This window comes from Rousettus aegyptiacus, unplaced genomic scaffold (assembly GCF_014176215.1).
Source record: "Rousettus aegyptiacus isolate mRouAeg1 unplaced genomic scaffold, mRouAeg1.p scaffold_m13_p_15, whole genome shotgun sequence".
NCBI lineage: Eukaryota > Metazoa > Chordata > Mammalia > Chiroptera > Pteropodidae > Rousettus > Rousettus aegyptiacus.
In genome coordinates this window covers 7,791,806-7,804,663 of record NW_023416290.1, presented here as the reverse complement: position 1 = coordinate 7,804,663, position 12,858 = coordinate 7,791,806, and the positions used below count along the sequence as shown (strand labels likewise).

Genomic DNA, 12,858 nt, shown 5'->3' with positions numbered 1-12,858 from the left:
GATTCCAGAGCCGAGCGCTCAAGTGGCAAATTAAGAGTTGAGATAGAAACGGAATAAAACGGGCGCTCCACGCCACCTACTTGTCTCCGCTCTCAAGAGAAGCGGCCGCCAGTTCTCGCGGCGCTCCGCTCGTTAGAGACGGTCGCAGGGAGAATGCAGACACACCCCAGGGGACCGCGCTTTCCAAAGTGGCCCACGATGAGTCTTTCAGGGCCCCTCCCGTGACGCGTGCACACACCCGGGCGAGCCCTCCGCATAACGGCACCGCTAAGAGAGCGGACACAACTCACCGTATGACGAGATCCCGTACGGCTGGCCCGGCTGGGGGTACGTGGCGTAGGCGGTCGCTTGCTGCATCCCTGTGGTAAACGGTGTTTGCCCATATGCAGCCATAGTTTGTGAGGAAGGGGTAGGGAGAATATGTGGGTATGCTCTGCTATTTGTCAGAAATGACAAAAAATGAAAGCCCATGCATTAGATGGGAACATGCAAGGTAACCGATTCACAAGCATATCACAAACTCTAGTTACAGACGCTCTCTTAAAGTCTATCTTTCACATATAAGATACGAAGTGCTGAAATACTTCTGTGTCTAGGCGAGGCCCAGCATAAATCCGTGTAAATACATTTAAGTTTCTATGAAACGCACTTGAGTTTAAGATGTAACGTGTGGGCATAAGACATGGCTTCAAATGAGGTAAAATACTCAGATAATCGAATTATTAAGAGAAAATACATCTTACTTGGAAGGAAAGATCTGTGGTGGGGAGAATTGGTGACTTGGTCTTGGGCTGAAGCTACTGCTCCCGATTGCTGGAAAAAAAACAACAAAACACACACACAATAATCAAAGCAACATACAAAATACGTATAAAGCAGGGATATAGTTTGAACTACAGGTCGACAATAGGAAATTACAGATATTCGACCTTTATGACACGCAGAAATGAGAATTCCACACAGTCAACCTAACAGGAAGTTGAATGATATTAAGAAAGCTATAGGAACTGATTAAGCGGTTCTAATTTTAAATAAACTCGGAGAAAGTCTAGTCACGATCTTCTTAAATACCTGTCAGCATGCTGTGACGGATGTCAGCGGCAGTACCTGGAGGGGACCAGGAGTCCTGGTTACTGCTCGGGAAGATGCAGAGGGGAGGAGTGAAGGTGGCCTGCGGGGCTGGGCCGGCCCTGAGGGCCACCTGGCCTGTCGTGCCTGCCCAGCGGGAGAACACACCTCAGACTGCGTTCCCAAGAAACAGGGGCTAATCTCTCCGGAGAATGGGAAGAGGACAGGTCCTCATCTGCCTGCGCTGATTTAGCAGTGGGTTCTAGTAAAAGCGCATTCCTATAACGATCTTAGATTTCTCAAGTTGCAGGCTGAGCCTGTTTTTTCTCGTGCCGAGGAGTGTGTTTCTTTGCCTTCAGTTACATGTGCACAACTTCAGAGTCCAACCTTCAGAGGTTCTTTAAGCATTCGAGCAGAATTTCTTTTCTTTTAAATCATGTACACTTAACATGTCTCTGAAATACACTGAGCTCTCATCGAATGTTCTTTTATGGTCATACTGAACTAAAGAAGCAAAAATCCATTTTTGTTAACATCAGGCCTTAAAATGGTAAGAACGGAGCTTTCAGCTTCTTTCACTGTAAATAAAGGCTACTATCTATGTACATCCGTATCTCCACACATTTTAATTCACACACACTGATATGGACTTTTCCCCCCTCGAGCTCTCCCCTCCCTCCATCTGCCTCAGATGTGTATTCTCTGGCTACAATTACTACAAGATGTAACACGCTTATTTTCTTCTTCACCATTAGTCTGTCTTCAGAGGCTCTCTTAGTTATTAACAATACTCAACATCAAAATACTTCGTAAAGTCCCATGTCCTCAAAGTTTTACGCACTCTTCACATAATAAATGTTACATCAGTACATTTACGCTTCTCAAATGTAATTTCTAGCTTGTGTTGGGAGGACAGTGGTGGAGATGACACAGACCCTGAAAATCTGCGAATCCCCCTTTTCTGCACAGCAAACGGGCCGAGGCCCACGACCACAGAACCACCTGGAACGGCACCACGCTCTCGAGCTGCCAGACCCTAACCATCCGGCTGTCAGTTCGGCAGAGACAGAGTCCACGTGAAGGAGATGGCGGGCCGGCTCAGCTGGAGTCCCCCTGTCTTCTGGCACACGCTGAGTCACTACTCTGTTCCAGGCACTGAGCGGGGCGGGAGCTGGGTCACATGTGCGGAGGGAGGAGGCGACGCACAAACCACCCTGCGGGGACCAGTTAAAGGCCGCAGTTTACAGAAGGGACAGAGCAGTGAGAGAACACCTGGGACGCCAGGACGGCCACTGGCCCAGGTCACCTGTGACTCCCCTTTTCTAAGCCTGAACGGAGGCCAAGGGCGAAGGAGATCCGTCCCGCAGAACTGCTGGAGAATGTCACGCCTGCACAACCATAGTTAAAAAATACGTTTAAAAAAAAAAATGACACCACAACAACTGAAACCCACTGCCACCTGAGGACGGGAACCAGAGCAGCACTTTTTATGGTTTTCCGGCTCCGTCCCTGTGTTTTTCAGATTGTGGGTCAGGACCCGCAAAAGGATCATGAACTCAATAGGTTGCACTCAGCGATTTTGTCTTGCAAATAAAAGAATAAATCAGGGTTATCACACAGGATCTGCTTAGTTCTGAGAAGCTTTGATTAGGTTATGCGTGCGTGTGCGCACACGAAGAAAGACTCGGGAGCGTGGCAATTGAGCACATTCTGGAATCGGAATTTAATTTCAGCTCAGATTCAAGTTCCAACTCTTCCACGTGGTCTTAGGCAAGTTATTTGATCCTGTTAAGCCTTGATACGTTCTTGTGTAAAATGGTGACAATACTACTACCTGTAGGACTGTTGTGAAGCCTAATGGAAATAATTAACCTAAAGTGCATAGTACGATATTTGTGTAATAAATGTTTATTATCTCAGATATGAAGATTCCCACTACCTTCGTCTGAAATTGGCCCTTTCTTCTGTATGTTTAATTCTACCCAATGGGCAGCATCACCATCTTTTAAGCAAAACGCTCAAAAGCAGGATTCTTTGCCCTCATTTACCCACGGGGGTAGAAATTAAGTAACACATCCGAGCAAATAAGTGGGAAAGCTGATACCTGGACGCACGTCTCTGCCTGACTCTTCAACAAAACACACAGTCTCTCGACACCACCCTACATGGAAACCAGAAGCCAAGCAATCGTCTCATTCTTTCTCTATTTCATGACTCTTGAGTCCTACCCAATCCAAATCCAGGAACTTCCTGTGGCGCTTCCCGGGCCTTCCATCCCTTCTCTCCCTTCCTGGGTCAGGTCGTCAGTGTGCCTCCCCCGGACAACCACCCTGCGCCTGTCCCGGCATCTCACCCATCACTGTGACGCTCACCGCTGCCACCACGGCGATCTTCCCTACATGTAAACTTCTTCCTGATCACTCTCCAGCTTGCTATCTCTCAGCTGAGCTGACATTATCCCCGGGGGAAATTCCACACCCTTGGCAGAAAGAGCTTCAAGCTTCCGCCTGGCCCCAGGGTCAGTGTTAGGGAGCTTCCTGGATGCAAGGACTCCCCATAAATGCCCCCCACCATTTTCACGTCTGTCTGAGCTGTTCTTCATACCAGACCCTCAGCCTTGTAAGACTCTTCTTTCCTCTGCCTGACAAACACCCCTTCGTTGAGACTAAAACATCCTTTTCTCTTTAGACTAATGGCTTCTGTCTCTGTACTTAAAGTGTTATAAACACTGGTAACACAGCACTGACCAGTGAATGTTACAGTCAGCACCTGCAGCCCACGCAGCTTAGTTCCCTCTGCTAACAGTGAGCTTCTGGGACCAGGGACCACCTGCCCCTTGTCTCAGTCTCAGCACCTGACAGGGCCGGGCACGGGTAAGTAATCCTCGAACAGCAGGTATATAATGAGGATGTAAGACTTAGGTTATATGCGAAGTAGATGTTTTTTTTAATTGCAATGACTTGAATGGTTAAATTACTTTAAGTTATTTATAAACTTATATAATAAACCTGACTGATTCAGGTTTTGGCAATAAAAACTGGAGTGAATAGTAGCATGCTTCCATAACCATAAATGTGACTAAGGACCTACGATGCCACCTGCGTCTCGTTGCTGCTTACCTGACTACGCGGACATGAAACCACTGCACATTTAATGCCACGTGATAAGCCGCGCCTCTCGGGCTTTCTCTAAAGGCCAACCCTTGCACCCTCTGCGGAGTCTAGAGTCTCCATCACACTCCTTGAGTGCTTACTTCTCCACTAACTGCCTGAAACACCTTCAACTTTTTAAACAATAACCTAGGAATTTCATGGGACCAGAATAACCTAAAGCAGAAAGAACACTCCCGGACCATTTATCCAGATACGCAGAACGGTTATCTTACCGTGAGTAAACTCCAGTACCCGCGCCAAGGCCTCGGAAACACAGGGACAGCTAACACCTCTGTGTTAGCACGTTTATTTCCTGTTACTAGTCTATTCTTTTCCCCACTTCTTACATGGAAGTTGAAGAAGCTCCCAAATCTTGTTGTAGGAAGGGAGAGGAGAGCCCAAGATAGATAACATTCGCAAGCTCGAGAATCCACTGAGGTCAACAGAAACCTCAGCTTAGCACGTTCTCAGCTCCTCAGTTCACGGCTGCCCGATGCCCATCTCAGTGCCAACGTCGTCCAGCCGGACACCAGGCCGGAAGCCCCAAAGTGAGTTTTGACTCTTCTCTTTCCCTCATACCCTTTTTATCATGAGTCAAGTCAGCTTCTCTCTTCGAAATACATTCTAAGTCCGGTAACGTCTCACTTCCTGCTGTCGACCCTCCGTTCCAATCTGTGGCCATGAGAGAATGGCAGTCGGGACACCCCTAACCTCAGCCGGTCCCCTCTCCTTGCCCCCCCCACCCCCACCCCTGACGGCACCCTGGCACGTTTAACCCTGCCTCAGCGGCTCTTCCGCGGAGGACACGGGCTCGTCTGCCCGCCTCTCCGCACCCTCTGCCAGCCCCAGACCACCCGCCACACAATGAACGGCGAACTCTCAAACACACGAATTAGATCATGCGCAACGGCCCCCTGCAACGCCCGCCCTCACTTCTAAGCCCTGCTGTCCTCCCACGACACTGAGGCTGACCCAAACTCGGTCCCTCACACCACCAAGCTTGCCGCTCAGGTGCCCTGTCCCCAGACGGGCCTTCCCGGCAAGGGACCCCTCCGTTTTCCATCTGATTCCCTTTTATTCATAGCGCTTTTCACTATTCCACTGCCATTTACCCATTCGCTCTCTCCCACAAGAACGGAAGCCCCAGGAGGGCAGGGACCTCGTCTACTTCCTCACTGCTATATTCCCACCGCCTAGAACACTGCCTGACATATAGGAGATGTTCTGCGCACAACTGCTGAATGAATGAATCAGACTCAAACAGCTACATTTTGTGAAAATTTTTAAAAAACAAATTGTCACATGTGGTAACTTCTTTCCACTAAAAACATTTCTGTTTCTATTTCCAGGTTCCGAATACCACCAGGCACCAACTCTGTATGATCAACATCATCTGCTAGCATTTTATTTAACAAAATAATAATGAACTTAGGCTGTATGGAAATGGCAGAAGCAGCAGGCAATGACACTTTGCCATCCTGAAGAACATTTTCCACCCCGATGGTTCTTTAAATCATCGAAACATTGTTTTTCTTTGGGAATTAGCTCATGACCAGAACACCATTATATTTTAAAAATCTAATAAACAGGCTTGCAATTTTTAATTCAGCCCCATGCCTTGGTAAACCAACCCCTCTCCTCCAGTCTCCCGCACCAGGGCACCTAGTGACTCTTCTGAAAGAGTAAACCTTCCGCTTCCTTAATGCCCTGGATGCTAGGGCTCCGTGACGGCAGCAGTAGAGACGGAAAGGCTCTGCTGCTGCTTCATGCTCGCTGTTTTCCCGAGCCGCCCAGAGCAGTCAGGGTGTAAACCGTCCAGCCATAGGGGATAAGGGAACAGCCCGGCCCCCGCGGAACGAGCCCGCCTCGGGGCTAATGCTTGGGGGACGCTCTCTGCAGCCTCCTCCCTCTTGTAAAGCCCAAGCCCTGTTTACAGCTGCTCTGGCATGCCACGGTTTTCACACCTTTACTCAAGGGAGGAAGGAGGAAGGAAGGAAGGGAGAAAGGGAGGGAGGAAGAGAGAGAAGGAAAAAGGGAGGAAGGAAAGAGGAGAAAAGGTGAAGGACATGAAATGTGTCCGTCCGCGTGATGCTCTGAGCTTCCTATGTTCTGATCCCACTCCCCCTGCTCAGCTGATCCCATCCGGTGTCCAACACAGAGAACGAGTCTACGGAAAACAAGATCCTTGTCTATAGCTTCGGCCACTTGGGCAAACTCTCCCACCTTCGTCTAAGCCCTCCTCTGGGACCCCCGCTCTCTTGACAGCTTCTCCAAGTAGAGGCTGCGTATTCTGACTCCCGGTACCGCAGAGGCCCCGACGCACATCCTCGCTGCTGCTTCTTCCAAACCCAGTTTTCATGCTCTCCCCTGCAACCTCCCTTCTGAGATGCGTGACCTCTGAACACTTCCACGACGACCCACCTCCTGAATACCGCCTGGGGTTTGTCGAAAGCTTTAATATTCGACTGTGTCCCCCGGCAAGGTCCAACATGATTTGGGGGTAGGCATCCATCGGTTTCCTCATTCTATCTAGCCGTCAATCATCGAGGTTGAGACCACATCCTGGGCCTCGTTCCCCAGTCCACAGTCTCGAACCACAACGGCATGGACCAATTCCTTTCGTGACTTCACAGTCATCATCGCCCATGTGCTTGATTCCACGGTGGCTGCTGGGGCTGTGTGAAGGAGGCAAACAGAGTCTGTTCTCACGTGGCTACAGTTCAGCAGGAGGAAGGACGGCGAAAATAATTTTAAAGGTGGTGATGAAGGCTGAGGAAGGGGGCAAAGAGAACCGCCCGCAGAAGCGTGTGCTGGAGGCCTCACTGGGCTTTGAGATTAAGCAAGGAGCATCCTCGATTGCTGGAATTTTCACTCCTTTAGTCCCATCTTATTGGTTCTCCAGCCTCATCAAGATGTGCAGAACCCCTGCCCATCCTTCCTTTCTCTCGATTTACTATCCCTTACCTCTGCTTTCTTTCCACCTATCCTAGATCCATGAATAGTTATCTTAAAGCACTCTTTAACCGATAATTCCAATTTTCTTCTATCCATACTCCTCCATGCCCTACCTGGAAAATCCTCACCCTGGACCAAGGGAATCCTGTCTTTCTACCCAGACAGCTAAGCCCTTGCAGAGAAAACCCACTCTAAAGCAGAGGGTCCACGTTCTCGCGCTCCGCCCTCGCTGGGGCCTTAGGCTCTGCCGTCAGCCATCCGTCCTTCGCCCTCCGTTGCTCCAAGCAGCTTCCCCGCCCCTCACGGCATCCGCTCAGTCCTCTCCATCTCTTTACGCTCACGAGCCCATCGCTACCCTCATTTTGAGTCGCTTCGGAGAAAAAAGTTGGAATTCCCTCAATGCATCGCCTGCGCCTCCGCTTCAAACTCATCTGCATCACTTCCCCGACGGTCCAATGGAAAAGTTATTCCTCTTCCAGGCTGATCCCCTTCCGTCTTGGATTTCAGCCGTTGCTGTCCCATCGGGGACCTTCCTCCACCAGTCACCCCCGCGCTTTGCCTGTACCCTAACCCCCGCCTCCATAAAGCGTGTGCTGGCAGCAAAACCCCCCGACCTTCTCGATACCAGTCTCAACCACGTAACCCTCTTTCTAACGTCTGCCTTCTCTCTCTCCTTGCACCACCTGCCCACCTGCATACTTGAAACACGTTTTTCTCTTCCCCGTCCTCACTTCCTTATTTGTTCCATCGTCCATCCATCCAGAGAACTTTGCAAGAACATGCCACCTGCTAGGAACTCTGCTGGGGACACATAAACGGGGCACCTGGGCCAGCAGGTGCAGGGGGAAGAGCCCCCCGCCCACAGGGACCGCTGCCGGCTAAATCCACTGCTGCTTCTCATTTAAAAAAGTTTTTCATTTTGACGAAATTTGACACTTGCAGGAAATATCCTTCAATACCCTTCACCGAAATTCCCCTAATGCTAACATTTTATTACATTATCGTATGCGTTCATGTTCTGTGTGTGAGTGTAGTTCACGTTTCTTGGAGTTGTAGATACGATGTCCCTTTACTAATAATACTTCAGCGTGTGTTTCTTAAAAACAAGGAGTTCCTTCACCACATCATGGTTATCAATATCGGGAAAAACAGTGATATATTCCTATTACCCATAGATACTTTGAAAAAACAATGACCTCTTTGTGGTATGCGATCTTTCCCTTGCACTTTTAAATGATTACTATTTGAAAGTATGTCACATATATGCACAGTAAAAATAAAATTCTTTTAAAAGACAAAATTAAAATGGCGTTCCGCCATCCAGATGGGGCCATCATTACTTTTTGTATGCATACAGGCACACATGCATACACACAGATGCCTTTTTTAAAAAAAGAGAAAAAAACTGTCATTACACTGAACACGCCACTCCTTATAATTTACTTTTTCGCTTAATATAGTTTTCTCATGTCAATAACTTTAAAAATACGTTTAACATCTGTTTACGACTCTGTCACGGACAGCGCCTCCCTGAAATCCTCCCCCGCTCCCGCCTCCGGCTTGACACGCTTCCTCCCCGGCCTCCTCTGTCCTCATCCAACGCCCTGCCCTGCCGGCTTTCCCTGGATTCTGTCTTCGGCTCTTCCACTCTCTGCGCGCTTTGAGAATGTCCACTCCAGATCTTTCCCTATTGCCAACATTTCGGGTGGATGTCGCCTCACAATCATTGTGACCCAAGCTGAAGCCACCACCTTCCTTTCTCGGTCACGCTCGTCCTGCATCCTGTGCGTGACGATGGTCACGCAACCCCCTTCTTCTGGTGCGTCCCACTACACTGAGGGTAAAACACAAACACCACGCAGGGCGCTCACGCCTCTCTGGACTCCAGCGCCTGCCCCCGTCCACCGTGCCCCTCGTTGCTCGCATGGTGCACACCGAGGAAGGTGAGCCGCGGCGGTGCCTCCGAGCTCCACGCCTCCGCGCCTTGGTCTCCTCCCACGGAACGCTCCACCTGTCCGGCTCCCCCTGCCAGTTCCACGTGAGCTTTGCTCCTACTCATCCGTAAAGGCTGAGTGCGGGCATCATGTCCGGGAAAACTTGCCTGACCACTCCGCCCCAATCCTCTCTCTGCTGGGTTCTCGCGGGGCATCCCTGGCCTTCTCTCTGCCATCATCGAACTGCACTGTGATGGTCTGGTCATCTGTTCACCCCATGAAGCCCCAAACCAGGACCATTTTCATATGCCTTGGAACCCATAATAATACAAAGCACATTGCCTGGTATTAGTATAAAAGGCATGCATTTGAATTTTATTTTATATCTATGATTAATACCTTTTAATTGTGGTATGTATAAAATAAATGATCCTGAGAGCTAAATTAAGTCGATCATAAATGTATGAAAGTATAGCATTTCTCATTGAGAGGTTATATAAACGGCAGATAATATGAAAATAATTAAACATTTAAGAATTACTTCTGATAGAAATAACTTTTCATTGAACTAGTCCAAGCTGGGTAATTTGGCAAATATACAATCACATCCTCACAGTTACTTTATTATCACAATCACTTTCTTATCTGTAATTTCATTATCACAGATGTGACATTTGGATTTTGTTTGTTGGGAGTGGAATTTTTAATGGGAAAGATTAAAATCTAACTTGAGGATTTAAAGCTGATTTGCCAATCTGTTTAATTTAGATCTATAACTGACATGACAGTTACTTAAGAGGATGGCTTGGTGGATCTGTTTAGGGGTGTGGAAAAATCATCCAAATGAGAGAAAAAGGGAAGGAGTCCTTAACATAATAATGATAATTTAGTAGGAGAGAGGAAAAGAACAAAGCCCCTTTTGATTTTTATCTCCTTTATAGGATACCAACAATTTCAGCAAACTTTATCACACTAAATAAAAACATCGGAATTTTGCAAAAATGTGACTCTGCGACAAGCTGCTTTATATATATAATATACACATAATACCATACACACACATATACATATTTGTACAAATAAATACACTAAGAAAAATAATGTTATTCCTTACCTGAACCTGAGAAATTGTCTAAAGACCCGTCTGATGTTGTTGAAACTATTTCACTGCTGCTCATTGGCTCTGTTTTAACTATAAAAATAAACAACATATATCATACACCTAATTAATAATTATTCACAAAGGCAAGGTAGAGAAGACATAATATTTAAAATAGTTATAAAAAATAATTTTTCAAAATCAGTCTCTTTGTATTTGAATATAGTTAAGAGTAATATTCCTAACAGAATTTTTTCTAGAAACATTTACATGTTAAGTACTTCCTCCCTAAGGAAATAGTCTATGGTGACGACTTACCCTTTAGAAGAAATGCTTTAAACTAAAAGTAGTTAAATTTACTGTTGCTCTCTCTATTTACTCAATTGCTTATTAATAACATCTCAAAATTTATGTAATGTGGATGTGAAACAATTTCCTTGCCTTTACAGCCATTTGGCCAAACAGAGTCAAATGACAGAATAAAAAGACTTTAAGAAATGGGAAATAACACCGGCAAGTTTTCACGACGCTCAAGGCCAGGTGCACGAGTTCGCACGAGTGCGCATGTGCATGCACGCACACACACACTCACACACACGCTCGGCTATCCGGCATGGCTAAAAACCTGAGTGCTCGATTTAAGGGATTGCTGTTACCACTCGGCCATATCTGGCTGCCAACTCATCAGTATCTATGGTATACTTAGTACCGAAAACACACTGAATGTAAGTGAAGCAGAAATGTTTTCCGTTTCAAAACAACACAAACAGCAGTCAGTTTGTAGAAAACACAGACGTCTTGTGATAAAGTCCCTTCGGGCTATAAAATCAAACGACTTAGATTTATGCTATTGGCTCTCCAGAGCAACCCACTCTGCTGATAGAGCGATGGTATTACTACACCCCATCGAACAGATAACGCCAGATCAGCTCAGAATGTTTGCCATTTTCCCTCGTTTTAGGTTGTCTTTAAATGAAGAGACAGCATTACTGTCTTCCCCAGAAACTACTAGTGAAGAGTTATCACTGGAATTTGTCTAACCTACTTCATAGGAGCTACACGTCCCCATTAACAGGTTTTCAGAAAGAATACGATAAAATTTAGAGGCTACCTAAAAATCAATAATGAACTTTACAAAATGAAAGCCCTAACAAGAGACTATTTGAGGAAGCGCCTCCCAAACAAAGTGAATACATTCGGAAATGGGAAAGGACGATGGAGAAAAATTCACTTTTTCTTCCCTGAACATGGCCGATCTCTTGTAAACATCAGGCAAATGGCTCATTCACCGTCCTGGGCCTTTGAAACTTTTACTGATGCATAATGAGTAGTTTTAAAATAGGCATTATAAATAGTTGCAGTAGATAGTCGCTTTCAAAAAAAATTAATTACTTAGACTGTTTCTAAACAAAGTTGAAAAATAAAACCAGCGAGACTAATGGGAATCACTCCAACTGCTCACTTTAGTGTAGACCAAACAACAGCGTAACTGAAGTTTCCACTTTTCTACCGCTTGCTCTGGGTTAGAAGTCTTAGTTGACACTAATAAATTCCGACATAAGCCTGTGTACCCCTTCTCTCGTCATGCCTCCAGGCAGCCTAATGATCGTGCTCGTTATAGCTGCTACACGGCCATGGACCTAGGAAGGCAGCGACGCCCCTGGTGGCGCACGGATCTTGAGTGCCCCGCTCGGCCATGCGCACCCCATCTTCCCTTCTTTAGGAAGAACGCATATAATGCCCTGTACGTATGACGCCCTGTTTCACTCTTTACTGGACTGATGACCCCCGGGATTCTGAACACAGGATCACATACCGCATGCCTAGAAAAGATGAGAATTAGGCCCACAGGGTATAAGGCGGATAAAGTGCCTACTATGTGTCAGCCTTCACGCGTGTTATGATTAATCCTTTAAACCATTCTGCCAGTAGGTCTGAGAGTACAGCTCACAAACTCCCTAGTTACTGGCTTGTTTCACGTGCAAAAAACTGAAGCCAGAGGGGTTAGGAGTCTGCCCAAAGTCACGCAGGAAGCTGCAGAAATGCGATTTGATTTTGGATGTTTTGGGTTCCAAGGCCTGAGGAAATGGTAACGAGTGGCACGTCCCCCAAATTTCTGGCTCCTCTGTCACGGAGTGGATGAGGGAGGCACAGGGCCACACAGTCCCTTCCCTCCCCGTGTGTGACAATGAGAGGCCAGTGAACCGGTTCGGAGATCTCAGGCACCATCTGAGAAAGACGGTGAATGAGAAACTTTCCACTGTGTGGGATGTTGAGCCCGGATTACTTCTCAGTCTTTCTCAAGTATGAGGTCACTATAAAATTACTTGGTAAAAGCTTGACTGTATTAAGAGCACTACTCCTGAACCGCTAACACCTACACCAGCGAGTTCGTATGACTGGCTTAATCAAAAACGGCTTTCACTCCCCAGAGACATGTTCAATTATACTTGAAATTCCATTAAAAATAGGCAAAAAGAATGGGAAGGAAAAGAAGAGGATACTTTTTTGTTTAAGCCCCAAATATATGGCTTTTTGCCATTGTTCAAATGTACCCATCTACACGCTAAAGACTCCCTTTTCCTAATGCACCCAAATTTTTTTAAAAAGGCCCACTGTTGAAGGGAGGAGGATGTGCACGGGTAACCAG

The 12,858-nt window shown here is 46.9% G+C and overlaps 1 protein-coding gene across 1 annotated transcript in view; it reads right to left on the bottom strand.

The window, feature by feature from the left end:
• The window catches only part of EYA1 (EYA transcriptional coactivator and phosphatase 1), a 144,696-nt gene that overhangs the window by 107,865 nt on the left and 23,973 nt on the right, over positions 1 to 12,858 (bottom strand). The window contains exons 4-6 of the mRNA XM_016153718.2: positions 10,224 to 10,301; positions 744 to 813; positions 291 to 436 (exon numbers count right to left, since the gene is read on the bottom strand). Coding sequence (XP_016009204.2) covers positions 291 to 436; positions 744 to 813; positions 10,224 to 10,301 — 294 coding nt within the window. The remainder of the gene's footprint in view (positions 1 to 290; positions 437 to 743; positions 814 to 10,223; positions 10,302 to 12,858) is intronic.